This window comes from Microtus oregoni, unplaced genomic scaffold, assembly GCF_018167655.1.
Source record: "Microtus oregoni isolate MIOR12 unplaced genomic scaffold, Mior012 000022F_ref0000154, whole genome shotgun sequence".
NCBI lineage: Eukaryota > Metazoa > Chordata > Mammalia > Rodentia > Cricetidae > Microtus > Microtus oregoni.
The window spans coordinates 9,201,824-9,221,678 of NW_024543081.1; the positions used below are offsets into that span (position 1 = coordinate 9,201,824).

The window sequence follows — 19,855 nt, forward strand, 5'->3', positions numbered from 1 at the left end:
GGATTCCTGGACTTTCCCTTGGTAGGCAGCCACTGTTGGACTGGCTGGACCACAGCCTGTAAGCCACTCTAATAATCTCCCTTTCTATATATAGAGAGATTCACTTTATAAGTTCTGTTTCTCTAGAGAACACTGACTAATACAAGCTCTTATATCAAAACAGATAAACCAACAACAAACCCCACCCCCACCCCTTACTAAGGAGCTATGGACAGTTGATGTTTTCTGGGAAGGGAGAGGCAGTTTTCTTTAAGGGTGTGGCTCTGGTTGCTGGACCTGCTTCAGTGGATGGCCACACAGCAGGAGACTGTGGGCAGCACAGGGGGTTTTAAAAAAAAAAGACATGAAGTTGGGGACTGTGGAGGTAGGAATGGGCCTGGGAGGAGATAGAGAAGAACTGGGGTGAATGAGATCAAAATACATTGTATGAAAGCCTCAAAGAATTAATAAAATTATTTTAAAATTACAATAGAAAAAGGGAGGAGGGCAGAGGAAGAAGAGGAGGGGAAAGAGATGAAGAAGGAGCGGAGGGTGAAAGGAGGGAGGAGAAAGGAGGTGCCCAAGTCAGTGACCCAACTTCCCAGAGTTATAGGCTGTCAGCTGACCCCCCACCCCCTCTGACTGAAGGGTCAGCACAGTTCCAATCAAAACCTCAGAGGTTTTTTTAAAATTAGAAAATGACAAACTGTTCCTAATTTTACATTGAGATTCAATGAATTAAAGGGGCTCGGAGGAGCCAATGTCGCTTTGCAAAGAGAGAATAAAGCTGGGGACCCATTGCTTGGTTTCAAGATTCCACGGACTCCCCAGCAGAGAAGACCCTGGCGCTGCCACCGGGGTGCACACTGCACACAAATGAGCACCGCCTGGAAGTCATGTGGCAAACCGATTTTCCACCGAGGTGCTGCAGAGATTTGGTGGGCGAAGGAAAGTCTTTACAACAGATTGCTCTGGAATAATGAGGCGCCCAGTGGGAAAAATTACAATTCAACCCTTGCCCTCTATGTAAAAATTAACTCAAAATTCATCCAATGCTACATATGAAACTTAAATTACAATAATTTTTCTACACTTAAAAAAAAAAAAAAAAAGAAAGGCAAATGGTGCTAGAAAGAAAGCTCTGCAGCAAGAGCCCTTACTGCTTGCTCTTCCAGAGGACCCAGACTCCCTTCCCGGCACTCACATAAGGCCTGTAGCTCCAGCTCCAGGGGAGCCAACCTGCGATAATTTTTAAGGGTAATGATTGAAACCAACTCTTTACCAAGGGGTGGAAAACACAGGAGAAGACGTTGCCCCGCCTCAGTCCTGTGCTGACCCCCTCGTGCCCCCAGGACACCATGTGGAGGGACACTACGTGGGGGTAAGCTTTCCGGTGATGAGATTCAGATGAAGGTGGGGTTCCCAGAAGAAGGTGAAGCCTGTCTTTCTCTCCTCTCAGCAGCACCCCGCCCCCCCCCCCCCCCCCACACCACCACCACTCGCCCTCATGAAGAAGACAGAAAGAATAACATTTCTGGGCCAGGAGGACGGTTCTCATCCATCACCAAACAGATCTGCTAACTCTTCCGTCTTACAAGTCCCAGGACCGTAATTGTTCGACAATCAGTTATTAAACTGCCTGGTCTGTGGTGTTTTGTTACAGCGGCCAGAGCTGACTAATACAGACTCTCAAAATAAAGCGGCAGTCATTAGAGGAAGGATGTGTAAAATCACACGGTGAGATGCTACCACACACCCTTCAGAATGGCTAACACTGAAAAGACAGTGTTAAGTGCTGGCAAGATGCAGAGTAACCAGAACTCTTGGGCATTGCAGTGGGAATGAAAACAGGATATTTACTTCTTAAAAACCGTTTCTCAGTATCTTACAGAATAAAACAGACAATTACTGTATGAATCAATCATGTCAGTCCTGGGGAAGTGAAAGGGATTATTATCATTATGATTTTTTTTATTTTTTAAAAATCTTTATTTATTTATTATGTATACAGTGTTCTGTCTGCATGTATGCCTGCAGGTCAGAAGAGGGCGCCAGATCTCATTACAGATGGTTGTGAGCCACCATATGGTTGCTGGGAATTGAACTCAGAACCTCTGGAAGAATAGCCAGTGTTCTTAACCTCTGAGCCATCTCTCCAGCCCTATCATTATGATTTAAATTTGCTATTAGACAGGACGTGGGGATGTGGAAGTGAGGACCTGGAGAGGCCAGATGGGCAAGCAGACAATGAAGAAGGAGAAAGGGAATCAAGAGCCCAGGAGGTGAGGGTGGACTCTGGCCACCATGGCTCAGGATGCTCCAGAGAGAACAAATGGGGTATAGAGGAAGGCCTTTGTGGAGGGGTTACCTGAGGTAGAGGCAGCTAGGCACCAGCTACTGTGATGATGCCCCTGCCATGGGAGAGGGCCATGTCACAGAGATAGTAAGAGAGAGGAGACATCTGATGGAACCATCACTGTTAGAGCAGGCAAGGGGACAGGGGCTAGGTGGAGGGAAGAACCTCTAGACTGATCACACCAGAAATCAGTGCCGCAGGTCCCTCCTAGCTCCACCCACTGTCCTGGGAGGGTGTCCTGTCCTGTGCGGACTCTGCTCCAAAGTCCCCGAAAAGTAAAACAGTTCCACTATACCACCCCAAACCTAGAAGACCTGGAGCTGGGCAGGCAGGAGAAGTCCAGAGAGTGACAGCTGGGCTGGCCTCCCCACATCCCTGCACCCCTATGTGTTTGCAATTCTGCACCCTATGCACTGCATCTCCCCCCAATAGCTTCTCCTCCAGCCTAAATGGACCCAGCTCAGTTCCTGAAGCTGTTTCTCTCTGCAGGAGACATAAAGTCTCATAGGACAGAATGCCCATGGCTCCCCAAAGATGACCAGGGACAGCCTGAACCCACGAACCAACTACAGGCTCTCTTTCCTGGGGCTCGGGGCAGAGCTCAGGATTGCAACTGCTGGGATAGTCTGGTCAAGGTCTTTTGACAAGAAACTGCATTCACTTCCCCCTCATAGGGCTCTGGTCTTTGGGTGACAACCCTGGGCCAGGTGGGAGGTAGACAGCCAGGGACAGAGTGCACTGAGCCTCTGACTGGGGAAAGTCAGCTTTGTGAGAGACTGGGCAGCCACTAACTGTCCAGGTATAGCCTTAGTAGACACACTGGGAGCTGTCGAGGGCTGGTCTAGCCTGGGAACCAAAGTCTTTCCACCACAGTTAAAGGCTCACCCAGAACTCCACAGGCACCCAGAGTGCCCTCCTCAACAGAAATTCAATTCATACAGCTGTCAAAACCACATCGAGCAAAGCAGAGGTGGGGCTCAGAACAGATCCCCATCCGGTGGGGTCAAAGGTATCAGCCCAGGTGTACATGTAAGCAGGACAGGTATGGAAGGGAAGCGCGTCACCAAACCACAGTACCAAGGCTGGGATGGGAGGAGCTGGGACTTCTGGCTCCTCCAGGAGTGGTAGGTCCTGAGACATGGCTTGGGGAGGCAGAGGTGACTAGTTTGGGGTACCATAGGGCGCCCTGTTGCCCTCTGCCCTCAGCCCATGCTTCTGGAATAGGCTGTAGAGTATCCTCAGTGTGCTCTTGGCATCCTTGTTCACAATATCTGTGGGCAGAGGAAGCAAGGCAGCCTGTCAGGCCAGGCCAGGGAGGACCATTTGTCCCTGAGGATGGAGGAGGGTCCCTTTTTTTGTCTGAGCTTTCCCTGCATCCGTGTTCCCTCCCCAGCGATGACTGATGTCTGACTGCTCTGCACACTCATTCCCAGGGACTTCAGTCCCTGCCACAGCACCCCTCCTAGGAAACCCCACAGTCAGTATCTCTTTATGGACCAGCAAGCAAGGGTACCCCACGATCAATGCTTGTCCCTCCACTGTCACAGCTGCTCTCAGTCACATTCAAGGCTGGTCATCCAGGCAACGGGCAGCCAGGCTCACCTTCAGGGTTGACAGGGTGGCTAAGCAGACCTTCATCCTTCAGCAGCTCCAGGGCTAGAGTGACATTGTGCAGCTGCGATGATAAAGGCAACCGATGTCAGTCAATGAGACCCTAGGTCCGGGTACCAAGCCCATGCTGTCACCAATGGCATCTGTCATTGCCCATCCAAGGTTTGAATCCCTAGACCACAACAGCAGTCAGGGGACACCCAGCATCTCTTTCCATGCCCTGTAAGTGGGGAGCCCGCCCCCTCACAGAGAGGCCCTCATCAACACACAGCCCTCAGCAGATGCCACGTGCTGGACTTGCATGATCAAGCAGACATTGCTAGTGGGAAAGACCTTCACTGAGGAGAATCCATGGGGTGGGGGGTGGGGGTGTGTTCTGGTGGAGGTGACACTCTGCATGGGAGTCTGTCAAGCGAGGGGACTTTGTCTCAGATGAAAGCCAGGGCTTGTAGGTGCTAGAGCCCCCTTAGAAGGTGGTAAGCAATCTTTTTTTGCTTGGGAGGCCATCGGAGGCGTAGGGCCATGCAAAACCAGAACACTGGGACGATGGGTCATTGGCCCACAGCTCCACAGGGCTAGCGACCCTCAGCATGGTCCAGACCAAGATTAAGAAGTCTGAGCAAACACAGACCAAAGCAAACGGCTCAAGGCCTGCCTCTGTGTTCCTAAGTCTCTCCCCACGAACATCCTGGGAAGGGGGACTCCCCATTGCTGACACATTCTTATCGAAAGTGCTGCTTGCCGGCTACCCAGGAAGGAAATATTAGAAAGAGGAACTCCAACTCCTTGCTCTGCATCTCCAAGCCCCAGCTTGAATGCCCTTGACAAGACGGCCTCTCCCCAGAAAGGCTCGGGATGTCAAGGAAGAAGCGACTGTGGTCAGATGGTTTTGGAAACTACTGGGTCCTTCACTGTAGGACCTCTAGGAGCCTTGAACACACCAGTGTAGGTCAAGCTTCCAGGGTATTTATATTTTTCCCTGAGTTAACTGACCACAGACTCCATTTGCCACAGCACCTCATATGGAGAGTTTTGGGGACTGCTTTGTTCATACACTCTTGGGTATTGGCTTCAGGGCCTCCCACGCATGCTCTACCACTGAGCCATATCTCCAGGCCCAGATCTACTTCTTATTTTGAGGTAGGGTCTCACTAAACTGTCCAGGCTGGCTTTGACCTCACTCTGTAGCCTAGGCTGGCCTCAAACTCGTGATCCTTTTGCCCCAGCCCCTCCAACAGTTGGGGTTGCAAGCATTCACCAACCATGAGGACGCCTCCACTCCAGTTTCTTCCACTGGCCCCTCCTCTCTTGGGCCCTGAGCTAAGCAGCTGCCCCGTTTCCCTCACTTATTTCAACTCGAGTTCCAAAGCAGGCTCTGACGTCCTGGGGTTGAGAGCTGACTGTGCCGGGAATATCGGATGCCTGTGCGGCTGCCCTGGCCTGTAACCGCCCTTATCTTATTTTTACATTTATCAGCTGATGGAGGAGAGTGTGTGCCGCAGCATGCGCGTGGGGATCAGAGGACAGCTTGCAGGAGTCAAGTTCTCTCCTTCCACCACGTGGGTTCTGGGGATCAAACTCGTGTCATCAGGCTTGACAGCAAGCTCACTTAGCCACTGAGTCATCTGGCCGGCTCATCACTCTTATATTTTTAAAAAGATTTGTTGCCCATCAACTGTGAGCCTGCCATACGCAAGGCCCAGAATGGGGACGGCACCTGCTCTGAGGGAGTCCATGCTGGAGGGCGTGTACGTGTGACTCAGAACACCAGCCTGCCCTTAGCATCCTTCCTCCATGAAGCATGTGAACCAACGATCTGGTCAGGCTCCCGAAAGGCACGCTTAACTCTCCCTAGCCTGTCCTTTACTTCTGAGCCCTTTGAGATGATGAAGAGAAAACTCCGTGCTCTACAGAACCAAGAAAGGCCGGGACCCATCTTCCTGAGAGATAATTGAATGTGGGAGGAAGTCAGAGCTTCCTTGTTCTTTCTGGTGCTTTGATTTCTGCAAAGCAAATGATCACCTCTCCCCGCCCCCCCCCCTTTCTCCTCTCTCTCTCTCTCTCTCTCTCTCTCTCTCTCTCTCTCTCCAGAAATGAGCGGTGGTGCCTGTGCATCCATGCTGCAATCATGACCACCTGAGAATGAAACTGCAGCGCTGGGAGGTCGCTCCATAAGAGAATCACCTGGGGCTCCGGCTTCCAGCTAAAAACCTGTGAGCATCATCAGCCATGTTCCCGCACTGAGTCTCCTCTACAAACCCTGAACTCCCCTCTTGGGCTCTGAGCTAATGCCCTGCTTTTGCATCTATTCCTTTAAATAGGATCTAATGGTGGGACCATGAATGCTAGACCTCTGCCCACTATCCTGGCCTGGTTTAAAGCATGTGTTGTAGCAAGCACAGGCCTTGGGTCCCAAAAAGCCTGGTTGCGGAATGACATGGACATTGGTCCACATTGCTGAGCCTGGGTTCTACCTCCCTCCAAAGACTCTTCTCACAATTCATTCCTGAAGTCTCACTTGATGGATGCGGGTTTGTCCCACACTGTGAGCCTCCCATTGGCTCACCCTGCTCCTAAGAAGGGTGCCAGGGTGAATGGATAAATAGGTACGCAGGCATTGGATGAGGAGATGGGTGGATAGGTAGGTGGATGGTGTCAATTGATGAGTGGGTGGAAGAGTGGATGGATGGATGGATGGATGGATGGATGGATGGATGGATGGTGGATAAACAGGAACATAGGTGTTGGATTCGGGGATGGGTACATTAATTGGTGGGCGGATAGGTGGGTGAATGGGTGAGAAGATGGATGGGTAAACGGGCGTACGAACAAACTTCTCTTCCACCTTCCTCATGGCTTGCAATTGAGTAAAGACTGTCAGGCCAATGCCGTAAATCTGTCCACCACCACCCCGAAAAAGCCATGGAGGGAGACCTTGGCAGCTTACCATTTCCGTGGGAGAGCTGGGAGTGAGATAGAATTCTTTCAGATGCAAGAAGAAGCCTTCCAGCTGTCCGATCAGCAGCAGGAGGATGACGCCATCTGCAAACTATGGGTGTTGTATGTCAGTCCTAGCCATCCCCACGGCACGCTATGAACACCTGGTTCCCAGCTGGACACTCTGTCGGGTGGGGCCTAGCTATAGGAAGTCGATTACTGGGGGCGGGTCCCTGGCTCCTTCCTACTGGATTCTCACCATGATATGTATACAGCTGTCCTCTACCGGATAGTCCTGTCCCCATCATATTCTGCCCCAGCATGTGGAGTCAAGCAAAGAGACTAAGCCCAAACCTGTGAGCAAAATGAACCCTTCCTCTCTTCATTCCAGGCATTTTTTTTCACGGTGACATGAAAGGAACTAACACCCTAAAGAAAGGAACCAGGGCTCCCGTGCGGCAGAGGCTGACCTCGCAGAGTTCCATGTTGCCGTTTACATGCTGTGTGAGCTGAAAGAAGTTGCACCACCTCTCTGAGCCTCACATCTCTTCTGAGAAGTGGGGATGCCATTCCCAGCTGCATGGGGTTGTCAATAGCAGCATGAAGCAGTTTTGTCTGGCTCTTAGAATATATTCAATTAAAAGAGCTGTTTGTAAACTTACTATGGAATAGTCTCATGTTCTCTGTGTGTGTGTGTGTGTGTTCATGTATGTGCAGGGATGTGCATATGTGTGAATACCCATGCACATATATGTATGTGCATATAGATGCCTAAGGACAACCTAGGACATTTATTATTGCTTAGGAACAGTCTACCTATTTGGGAGAGGGAGGAGACAATCTCTCACTGGCCTGGAACTCACCAAGTAAGTAGGATAGCTGGCCAGCAAGCCCCAGGGATCCACCTGTCACTGCCTCCCCAGTACTGGGTTTAACTATGAGTGCCAGGGCCTGGGGACATGGCAGTCAAGACCACTCTCTGCTCTTACACAGAACCAGGCTTTGGCTCCCAGCACCCACACAGCAGCTCACAACCATCTGTAACTCCAACCCCAGCGAGTCCCACACCTTCTTCTGGCCTCTGCAGTAACCAAACACACATGTGTTGTGCATACACAGCTGCAGGCAAGCACTTACACCTATGAAAACAGAAATGTGTGCCACCACACCCCAGATTCTGACCTGCCAGGGAAGTGCTTCGCCAGCTGAGCCGCCCCCATCACATCCACTTTTAAATGACAAGTTATTCCATGAGCTACAGAGAGCTGTGTGCAAACAGAGTTTGTATAAAATTCCCCCATCAGGCTAGGCAGAGAGGGGCACACGGGCCCATTAATATTTCTCTCTGTTCTGTCTGCATGGGCTGAGATAACGCTGCTGTGAGCATGCCATATGCTAATGTAATCCTTCTGAATCTCCTCAAAGATACAAAGCCCAGGATGGGATGCTGCAGAGAGGCGCCGCTCTGGCTTTAATGGAATTTCCCCCCATTAAGTCTGTTCGGATGCTATTAGTTTGGGCGTGGAAGCTTCACTACTGCTGTCCTCAAAACGTAGCTGGGAAATACCTAACTCTGAGTCTATCTCTACCATCCCGACACGTCTAGATGTCACCTTTGCTCACCCACTCCCGCCTGACCGAAGGAGGGAAGCATGAGGAAAGTGAGTAAACCAGGGATCCCAGCCTATGTCTCCCAGAGAAAATGCAGTCAGAGATGAGTGTGTTGCTTGGTGGGGGAGGGGTAGCAACAATGAGTCAAGCGACAGATACTAAATGACACTAAATAGCAATGCTCCCTGACTCACAATTCCAAGAGGTGGACTTGTTCCCCTTTTATAAAGCAAGGACCCTAAGGTTCTGAGAAGTCCATAATTCTCCCAAGCCATATGGAAGTGTCCTCAGAGTCCAGGGACACAAAGAGCAGGCACAGGAAGGAAACACATGCATGTGGCCCTTAAGTCTTACTGTGTTGCCACAGCGCTCACAAAGCTCACATGACCACCCACCATGCGCAGTGGCTATGAGCATATACTTGAGCCCTGACTGCCTTGGTCCAAAACCTAGGACCACCCCTTTATCACTGTGTGGCCTTAGATAAGTTACCTAACCTCTCTGTGTCTTAAAAGTCTCGTCTATTGAATGGGGTTTCATCAGTTCTCACATGGGTGGGGGGTATTGCAGAGATGATGGCTGAGAGAACTTTGCTCCAGGCCAAACAGATACGAAGAACTTTCCTGTTTGGCCCCAAATTCAGGAATATGTGGCCTGGCCCACCCTAGAGAACAACCACTCACTTGTCCCTGAGAAGACAGCAGCTGTGACCCGGTTTTGCATAAGTCTTGAGACATTGCTGATACCCACAGTCTATGGAAGCCTGCCCAATGTTCACCAGACTCCATCACCACCCAGTAGGGCCCAGGCAGTGTCTGATCTCTGCATTCCTGTCCCCTTGTGTTGTTGGAACACTAGAGAGACAGACTCTCGGTGGAAGGCATGGTTAGGTGAGGCACTTTGGATCTGCAGGCTTCTGCTCCCACCTTAGAGTAATTGAGTTTGTGTCCTAGGACCCTAGTTTAGTCCAGGGCTAAGCCCTGGGGACTCAGGATGGAGCCCACTGAAGATAGTGCCGAGTCTGTCTCTCCAGCCACTCAGAAAAGGACCCATCGTGCTACATCCGAATAAACATGATCACAGGGGAGCACCCTCACTCTGGCTTTAGCACGCCCTAGAGTATCCCACGCCCTAGGAGTCGTTCTGATACATGAGTAAGAACAAAGCCAGCAGTAGAGATGGCCCAGCCTTCACAGCTTCCCACAGGCGCCCTGCCCAGGGGCCCCAGGAGCTGGCTCCCTATGGCAATACTGCCTGTCAGCAGCACACCCTATTAGAGAGGGCCCTGAGTTCTCTGAAAGTGACACCTCACTTCTAGTCACACAGTAAGTTTCTGGTGCCCAGGAACTCTCGTCCTTGCATGGGGACCCCAGAAGTGTCCCTACCTGGGTGTCCAGACTCTGCACAGATAGGCCCAGGCGCTCCAACTTCTCGTTGACAAAGCTCACGATGGCCTAAGACAGAGGAGCAAGGACCTCAAGACCATTCAGGGACCCTCATGCCACCTTCCAGCCAGGGGTGACAGAAAGCCTTCCCTTCTATTACCCAGCACCCAACTAACGTGGAGTGAGACCAGAGTCCTCCCCATCACCCCGAGACACAGGCAGGTGGGTGGTGGGCGTGGGAAGCCTTGATCTCCCCTACCTCTTTGACGGCATGCACTTTCTCTGGAGCCAATTTAAATAATTCATCAAAGGCGTCCTCTGCAGACCAGAGAGATAAACAGCTCGTTACGATGCTGTTATCTTTGCGCCAAGCAAAACATTTTCATGCAAAAGTTTCTCAGAAAAAAAAAACAGTCCCACAGGAGCTAGAGCTTGATCTTCGGGTTCCTGAATGAAACAGGCCCGGGTCTGGGACATATGGCTCCCTGGCTGAGAGGGAAACAGGGGGGCTTCCCTCTCGGCACCTTGATTTCCTCATCTCAAACACCTGGTGAATGATGTCACTTAGGCATTTTAGAGATCAAAATGGGGGGTGGACATGCATCTCTTGGTAACTTCAGGGGGGATAAGTGGGTGGTAGGTGGGGGATGATTGGGTAAATATATATCTGACTGGCTTTGTACAGATGGGTGAATGGATAAATGGATGTGTGTGAGCGTGTGTATGAATGACATATGGATATATATACATACATATATATATATATATATATATATATATATATATATATATATATGAGGGATGTTTGTGTTTGTGTGATGGGTGGATATATGTGTATTTATGAAAGAATGGATGGGTAAATGGTTGGATAGATAAATAGCCAGATGTATGTATGTATAGATAGATGAATGGATGAATGGCTAGATAGATGGATGGTTAAGTAGATGCATAACTGGATGGATGGACAATGGAGGGATGGATGAATATTGTATAGGTGTATAAATGGATAGATGGACAGTGGATGCTCAATGGATGGATGGATGGATGCGATAGATGAATGGATATATAAATGAATGGATATATAGATTGGTGGATGGATGATTTAAAAGGTATATGGGTGGATGGATGCATGGATGGATACATGATAGAAAGATGAGTGGGTGGGTAGACAGAAGGACAACTGCAAGAGGGAATAAATTGGTGAATGGTTGGCTCATCCAACTATGGAACAGGTAAGCGAAAGAGGTAACAGGAGGTGAGCACACTAACTAGTGAACTGCTTGTCACCTTAGCAACAGCCATGTTTGCACACGTACCACCGAGAGTGCCCCATGTGCTAAGCACACCCACCAGCTAATGAAGCAGGTTCCAGATGAGGGAACTGAGGCACAGACTATGTGTTAATGAGTGACGGAGTTAGTGGCACTCAGCATCAGCACCCTTCTGCCCTCATGGTGTGGACTATGGGTCTCTCCCCATGAGAACAGTGCTAAGAAAACCAGCTAAAGGCCAGGCAGACAGAAGTAAGGACAAATTCGTAGACAAATTCTACCACAGAAGAGTAAGAGACAAGAGAGGAAACGGTTAACCCCTCCATCACAGTTGCTTTGACCCCATCAGAAGGGAAAATTTTTCCTTCAGTTACTGAGTTACTTACGTGAAGGCTGGTCCTTGTGTGAGCTGGAGGAGAAATTGCAGGAGGCAGGAAAGCAATCAAAGAGTTAGCAAAAAGTCTGTAGCTCCCTTCATCACCTAATCTAACAAGCTTGGTGCCAGCAGGTGGCGAGGAGATAGGCTCATTTTCCTGGGCAATCAAGGCGGGGGAGGTGCAGAGACCCTGCTAGCGGAGAGCAATGCTAAGAGGCTGACGGCCTTGTCCTGCACGCAAACATCTCAGGACACTTGGATACTGTGGGGCTGAGGATGTTGGGCTGGGGGGGGGGGCGGTCTCTGCAGCCTGCTGGGGGCTGAGAAGCAGCAGGTACAAAGAGGGTCTCCCTGCCCAGTACCTCCTATACCTCCCACCCGGCCAAAGCCCGGCCCACCCTCACCGGCGTCCTGTGAGCTGCTCCACCAGCTTGTCAGATTTTAGGCCGGTCTTAGTGCTCTACAGCAGAGAAAGGGGAAGAAATGGTGTCACTCAGAGAACCCCAGAACCAAACGCACAGGGCCAAAGCCGTGTAAGAGAACCTAGTGTACTCTGCATTGCCCCCATCTCAGGACACTACCATGGGCCAGCTTCCTTGTCCACTTTCCCTGTGATTATTGAACCTGTGAGGATAGATAGTACTACAAATGCCTCATTCCAAAGACACCCTAGTGGTGTGTGTGTGTGTGTGTGTGTGTGTGTGTGTGTGTGTGTGTATGTAAATGAATGTGTTTTGTGAATGCACACACAAATAAATGGTCACTTCTGATTTTTTCCTATTTTTTAGTGTGTTTGTGTGTGTGCACACATGTGTATGTGGGAGTATACACATACCATATTGGACATATGAAGGTCACAGACAAGTTTCTACCATGTGGGTCTCAGGGACTGAACTCAGATTGTCAGACTTGACAACAAACACCTTTACCTGCTAAGTTATCTTACCATCCTTACCTGATTTATGTAAGTTTGAGAAAGTCACGTAACTGCTGAATAGTGCACTTTAAACAAAGATTTGGAAAAGGTGGGAATGGGTTTGACAAGGCCCAGCTGGATACAACTAGTTCTGTAAGGCAAGTAGAAGGAACATACACACACACACATGCATGCATGCATGCTTGTACAAACACACACACACACACACACACACACACACACACACACCATATAACACAAGCTAACACTTCCAGAGAGCAAAGGTTTCTCCAAAGAGGAGACAGGATGTGGTCATGGGAGACAAATGAAAGACATGATACTGGAGATGGCCGTGGAGAGATGGCTACCTGTGACCCAGGAAATATGGTGACACCAGCTGACCTCCCCATCAGCATACCCATCCCCGCCTCTGCTAGGCAGAGCTGGCTGCTGAGAGCAGTACTGACTGGCCAGGGCCCCCCTCCTACCTTCCTTGTCTCTGCCAGCCCAGCCCCTGACTGCTGTCCTGATGTGATGTTCCTCATAGGCCCCTGGAGTCACTCCCCAGGCAATGACCCCCTATAGATGCAGTGGCATTGAGCAACATGCTCAGATGACCTGCGCCATTTCACAAGTACCTCAATGTGGATGACTTCCACCTGGACATTGTCTGGAAGGGGCAAGTCCGGCTGGAAGCGTTTGGCCAGGGCCACCAGGAGATGCAAGGTGGCCAGCAGGTCCTTGTTGAAGATGGCTAAAAAGGAGAAGACAAAGTCAGAGCTGAGGGACCATCAAAACCTGGAGACATCCTCAAAACTTTCCTGTGCAGAAAGAGTACTGAGGTCAGTATCTCTCTCCCTGTCTCTGTCTCTCCTTCTCTCTCTCTCTATTGCTCTCTGTCTCTCTATCTCTCTGTCTGCCTCTGTCTGTTTCTCTGACTCCATGTGTGTGTCTGTCTGTTTCTGTCTGTCTCTGTCTCTCTCTCTCTCTCTTTACCAAACTATCCTGGGAAGCATGCACACAAATCACACTCTTTTGTTAACAGGCGGAAAATTAATGTAGCTGGACTGTGAGTACCACTGGACCAGGCTGAGAAGTGTGGTATGTTCTTAGACTCAGCAGTGGCTGTGTTACTGGGAAGGCATTCTCCTTGGGCAGTACCAGCCGCAGCGGTACAACCAGGGCCGTGTGTGTAGGCCAGACAGCTGACTTTGTGTCCAACTTGTGCTCACACTATGGGCTGCCTAAGGCCTCTGTGTCCTTCCCTTCCCCTGAAGGTTCTTGGGTTGATGAGTGTGTTGATCATCAAGTGAGCAGCCAGCGCAGATGGTCCCACCTCCCCTCCCAGGTACCAGCCAGGCTCAGCCCCACATACTCTCCACGCTCCACTTGGCCTGTTGCTCTTCAACCTGAAGACTCTGATTGGCGGCCTCCAAGATGACCCCTAACTTGCGCCTCTGGCTGGCTGACGTCAGAGAAATTTCCTCCACTTCCAGTTTGAGGGCTGCCAGCTTCTCTAAAGCAAAAGAGCAGTAAGGACCAGGAAGCACTGAGCAGCTGCTATGGGGACTCTGCCATAAGGATAATGCCATCCTGTTGGGGTATATGTATCTGTGGGATATATACAGTTGATGCCGAGCCCTAGGCAACCCCAGGACCCTCAACCATTATCCAAAGATCCCCATTCATATGGGAACTGGAGCATGTATGTGAGCTGGTTACAATCCTTTGCGCCATCCCTCCGGCCCACCTCGCCTTGATCATTCTGCCCATAGCTTGGTCTCTGCACTGCTGTGGCCATGCCATTCCCACAGGGCAGCACCCTGATTTCTGCATGGAGACCTGGGCATATTGTTCTGTGTTAGGGAGCCTTGGTCTCACCCATAGCCAGAGAGAGGCACAGCAGGGAACTGTGCAGAAAGCTGACAGTGCCTGCTCTCTGAGAAGTACCCAGAAGCCTCAGCAGAGGCTGGAGGATCACTCTGGAGCCTATATGCCAAGCTCTGCAGAGTAGAGCCTTGAGGAGACCCTGAGAATATGTATCTGAGCCCTACCACTTCCAGGACCCCCTTCATTGCACAAGACATCTGCAGACCAGACACCAGCCAGAGGCAGGCACTTGGCCTGACGTTGGACATCACTTCCATGCACAATGGGACCCACCAGGCAGACCCAGGGGCCTCTGTCTCTAGAATGCCCCACTCAAGGTAGCCTGGGTCCTTCCAGCAGCACAGAGCACTCTGAGGTCAGGGACAGTTGATATCCCAGCTTCTTAATTATCAGACATGCCACGTGGTGGTGGCACACACTTTTAACCCCAGCACTCAGAAGGCAGAGACAGACAGATCTCTGTGAGTTCTAGGCCTGGTCTACAGAGGAAGTTCCAGGACAGGCTCCAAAGCTACAGGGAAACCCTGTCTCAAAAAAAGAAATTATCAGACACTTCCTAAATGCTGGATATGCCACAGTCCAGACATTAGACACCGGGTGGAACCATAGCTCTGTCCTGCCATGCCCAGGAGTGGGCAGGGTCTCCACCTCTGCAGCTCTGCAATCTGGAAAATCATAGAAGGGTCCCTTCTCCTGGAGCTGTGGTGGGGACTGAGGCAGGAAGCCACTTGAGGGGTTGTGGGGGGTACACATGACTCCAAAGCCCCAGGAGCAGCTGCTTAGGAAGCACAGGTGGGGATGAGGTGGGGCCAGGGCCTCTGCTTACGGAACAGGTGGTGCAAAATGAGTCCATCAAACATGTCCTCCTCCAGGCTGCGGACCACGATGTGCTCTGGGAGGAGCGTGGCATTGATCCACTCCATCAGCACCTGCCAGGCACAAGGGGACAGCTGAAGGGGTAGGAGTTGCCTGGCCAGGCTGTCATTTCAGGGTAGAGTGAGTTCTTCTACCCACCAACTCTTCAAGGCCTGGCCACATGGAACCTCTTCCAGAAGGTTCTCCCTGACTCCATGTGGAGTCTGCTCTGAGCTCCCAAAGACGCTCCTCCCAAGATCTCCCAGATACCTGCCTGAACCCTGAGGGGCTGTCATCCTGGTACGTGGGGTTTTGGTACCTGGGAGTTGCCATCGCTGTAGCAAATACCTAAAACCAGGTGCATGGCTGTGGAATTAGGTTATGGCAAAGCTGGCAATGGGTACTTGGTTACAAAGCCTAGACTGCCTCCACGAATGGGTTGTAGAAACATGGAGGTGATTCGGTGATGTCTCAGGAGGAAAGTAGGGGGTGTGTTGTTGGAAGAGAGGAAGGCATTGTTGGGGTGCGGTGTGTACAGGGGTGTGGTGTCTATAGGTCAGGGCTACCAAGCCTGGCTCCAGAGACCTCAGGGCTGGCCATGATGGTGTACCTTCTGCAGTTCTTCAAACTTGGGGTCCCTCCGGGAACTGGGGGACAGGTATTTCTTCTTTCCTCCTGGAAGCAGAGGAGGGTATGACATGCATGAGGACCCTGGGGACCCTGGGCAGATATCTCCCTGCAGGTCACCCTCTGACCCCAGGCCCTGGGGGATCCCTAGCCCCACCTCTCACTCATACTTCCTCAGGAGCACTGGGGGTGCACACTGAGATTCAGAGGTCACCCCTTACCCTGAAGGTCATGAAGTAGATATGTAGCATCTCCTACCTATACCTGCCTAGGAAGAAGGCATAGCCCAAAGGGGCAAAGGACATGTCAAACTGAGGTGGGCATCACCTATGCTGCCAAGTAGCTCTGGGCAGGCTGTAGCACCAGGGTCCCCTATGCCCTCGCTGGCTTGGTCACTCCCTTCCATAAGGCTTTGGTCATCAAGGTCTCCTCTGCATTTTAAATTCTTAGAACCCACAAAGCATCAGGCCCAGAGGGGCTTTGTAGGTTAGCTGGCCTCCATGCACATGAAGAAACTGAGTCAGCACATGGGGCTGACTTGCCCAACCTCATAAAATATAACCTGCCATGTGACCCACCTGCCCTGTGACCCACCTAGATGCTAGATCTCCCAAAACCTTGGAGCATACCCACTAGCCCCGACAGGAGAACAAATAAAACATGGCACTCATGGCTTGGGGTCAGCTACTGATAACATGAGTGGATTAGTGAGAGAATATGGAGGGGAAGGGAGGAAGAACGAGTGAGGGATGGAGGGAGGCAGGGATGGAGAGAAGGAGGGAAGGTTAACATGTGAATGGATGAAAGGAAGGATGGCGGTTTATGGAGTGGACAGATGAATAGAGGGCGGGTGACAGACCGACAGACAGATGGCCACATGAGCAGTCCCCAGGTACAGCCTGCTCGGCCTAGTGACCTGGTCACACGCTCTCTCCCTCCCCTGACTCAACAACCCTTGTCCCTCCAGGACCAGCACCTCGTGGGAGCTCCTCCTCTGTGGGCGGATCCACCTCCTTCGGGAGCTGCAGCAGGTTGTAAAGGGGCTCTGACTCCATCTTCTCCCTTGCCTTCCCTGGAGGAGACAGGTGACAGAGTGCATCACTGTCCCCAAGACCCAGAATCATCATGTGCTCATTCTTTTATTCGGACTGGGAGGATGGGGGCACGACTCCAACCAGACAAGACAGAAAGAGTCAAGCAAGGGTGAGAGGAGGGGTCTGGTGTGGAGACATCTGAATCCAAGCCTTGCAGGAGATGGTGCCAAGCTTTGACGATTAATAGATTAATCGTGATTGTCACCGTGGCAGGATCTAGACTCACCTGACAGATAAGCAAGGCTCTGGGCATACCTAGATTCCCTCAGTGTAAGGAGAGTGCCATCCCATGCACTGGTCCTATGCTGAATGAGAGAGGAGAAAGTGAACTGGACGCCATTTGTCCCATCGTCCCGACACATTTTGACCAGCTGCCTCGTGCCCCTACTACTATGACTTCCCAACACGAGGGGCTATCCCTTCAAATTACAAGCTAAAGAAGCCCCTCCTTCCTTAAGTTCCATTTGTCGGGGTACTGAGTGATTAATACACAGTCTGAGGGCAAGGCATGGGCAAATGCCTTGTGAGGAAGTGGATTCCTTTTCAGCCAGGCACACAGAAGCCTGCCCATCACTCCTGGCCAGGAGGCCCAGCCCTCTCTCAGCAGCCAGTACGGAAACCCAGCACCCACAGAGTCTCAGACAAGTATGGGAGGAGAACTCTGGGTCAATCTATATCAAGATGAACACCCGCCAGTGGGGTAGAGTGGCTCTCCATCCCTTCAGGGCCCCTGAATCCAAGACCAGACTCCCTCAGCTGTGAATGGGGTGGACCAGGCCGTAGGCCAAAGCCACCCAGACCTGTTCCCCATTCTATGCTGGCTTGGCTTGCAGAGGGAGACTGGCCCATCTGGTCTCTAGTTCTGAATGAGGCTTTCTCAGATGTGCTTGGCATCCTGACTTGGGGTGTGGTCTCTTGGGGCTTTTGCTCATGAAGCACAGAGCACATGCTCCTTGTGAAAAAAAAGCATTTCCCAACCCCTCAGACTCGCAAGAGGCATTGTCAGGCCCGAGACCAGCAATCCCAGCTCACAAAGGGCAGTGTCAGGCCAGACACCAGCAATGTCTTCATTCCCAGCTTCATGATGGGCAGTGTCAGGTTCGAGACCAGCAATGCCTCCACCCCAGCCTCATGATGGGCAGTGTCAGGCCCAAGACAAGAAATACTCCCCACTCCCAGCCTCGTTATGGGCAGTGCCAGGTTCGAGACTAACAATGCCTCTACTCCAGCCTCATGATGGGCAGTGTCAGGCCCAAGACAAGCAATGTTCCCCATCCCCAATCTCGTGATGGGCAGTTTCAGGCCTGTCTCCCACCCCCAGTCTCATGATGGGCAGTGTTAGCCCAAGACAGGCAATGCTCCCACCCCCAGCCTTGTGATAGGCAGTGTTGGACCTGCTTCCCACCCCCAGCCTCGTGATGGGTACCAGAGAGGATCAGACTCAGAAGCTAATGGCCCCCTTCTGGTTCCCTAACCTACTTCTAGTTCTTCTGCCCACTTCCTCTCTGAAAGTTTCCCTTGTGGCATGGCCACCTTTGACGCTCCTCTTCTGTCCCTCATTCAGTCTCTGTATCTGCCCCATAATCCCAGGATCACTCAGATGTTTGAGGTCCAGGGTCAAACCAGGAAGAGCTAAAACATGGAGCCCCAGAGTTGTGTGGAGGGAGAGGAAGGCACTGATGGGGCCTGGGAGCCACCTTCCTCAAACTGACTGCAGTCTGGGGACCTTGAGAAGCTGATCCCCACCCTGGAGCCAGAAGCAAGAGGACAGAGCCCCTGGGAATAAGTCCCAAGCCTCACGAACTGAAGAAGAGGAGAGGTGGGTCGGAGTGGGGAGCCTGGCCCCCAGCCAGCTCCTCCTGGCTCGGGCTGTGTGACTACAGGCCAGTCTGCTCCCTCTTTGGCCTGAGACATCTTTACAGGAAGGGGCTGGACCCTGCGTCCAGCCAAGTACACACAGACCTGAAACTGCCCCTGCTGGCCAGTCCCAGGTGAGTCCCTTCCCTGACCCGTTTCTTCGTGGTGTGGGGAGCTCAGCTTTCCCTCATGCAATGGAGAGCTCTGAAGGACCCTGGTCCACAAAACTGCTTCAAGAGAGGTAAGTAGGGCCCTTCTGCGTAGACAGGGCTCATAGCTCCTCTATAAAATGAGGTGACAGCCTCAGCAACACGGCAGGATTCGGGCTTCTCCGCCAACAGGTCCCTGCTGAGATGGGGCTCTGGGTTCCTATTCATAGTGCACCTCAGCCTTTCTCCGTGAGTGCTAGTCCCCAGGCATGTAAACAGGTAGAAGATTCTAGTAGCTCAGGCATCCCCCAGGCCCAAGGCCAGATCCACTCACCAGCCACTTCTTTTCACACCAGGAAGTGAAGCCCACTAGCTCAGAGGGTTACCAGGTTCCCAAGAGGCAGGTTCCGGTCCGGAGGTGGAAGGCAGGGCTTGCGCTCACTTCCTCTGCCACCCTGGTGGCTGCAGGCAGCTTCCTTCTCCAAGCCGCTAGGGAGTGAGGCAACCTAAATCTACAGAGAGATTGTCAGAGCCCCAGCCCTTGCACTGCGCCTAGTCTTCCAAGACTCCAGGGCGTCTTGGGGAGTCTCTCTTATTTCCCTCCCTGCCTCTGCCTCTTCGTGTCCAAACAATGGCTGTCTGAGCAGAAAAATGAGGTTAGGGCCCCCAGAGCCAACTGTGAGCTCTCCACCACTTTTGTTCCATAGTAGTAGCCTTCTCCTCTGGCTCCATCTGTGCAATCCACCCACTGAGCAGCCCCCGGGGCTGTCCACTAACTAGCTTGCTTGCTTACTTGCTTGCTTGATTGCTTGATTTCTGGATTGTGAGACAGTCTAATGTAGCCCTGTCTGGCCTCAAACTCATCAAGCTGAGGTTGACCTTGAACTCCTGATTCTCCTGCTCCATCCCATTTCTTGCAAGCCTACGTTATAGGCACGGGC

The 19,855-nt window shown here is 51.6% G+C and overlaps 1 protein-coding gene across 1 annotated transcript; it reads right to left on the reverse strand.

Moving 5' to 3' along the window:
* Nucleotides 1-1,919: 1,919 nt before the first annotated feature.
* On the reverse strand, nucleotides 1,920-19,323 carry Parvg (parvin gamma). Its single transcript, XM_041672375.1, has 14 exons — nucleotides 19,249-19,323; nucleotides 17,135-17,213; nucleotides 16,791-16,886; nucleotides 15,798-15,862; nucleotides 15,159-15,261; nucleotides 13,818-13,958; nucleotides 13,081-13,196; nucleotides 11,931-11,986; nucleotides 11,537-11,559; nucleotides 10,139-10,197; nucleotides 9,880-9,948; nucleotides 6,894-6,995; nucleotides 3,938-4,010; nucleotides 1,920-3,606 (listed from the first exon to the last, which is right to left on the reverse strand). The coding sequence occupies exons 3-14, from the start codon at nucleotides 16,867-16,869 to the stop codon at nucleotides 3,497-3,499; spliced, it is 996 nt and encodes a 331-aa protein (XP_041528309.1). The 5' UTR covers nucleotides 16,870-16,886; nucleotides 17,135-17,213; nucleotides 19,249-19,323; the 3' UTR covers nucleotides 1,920-3,496.
* Nucleotides 19,324-19,855: the final 532 nt, after the last annotated feature.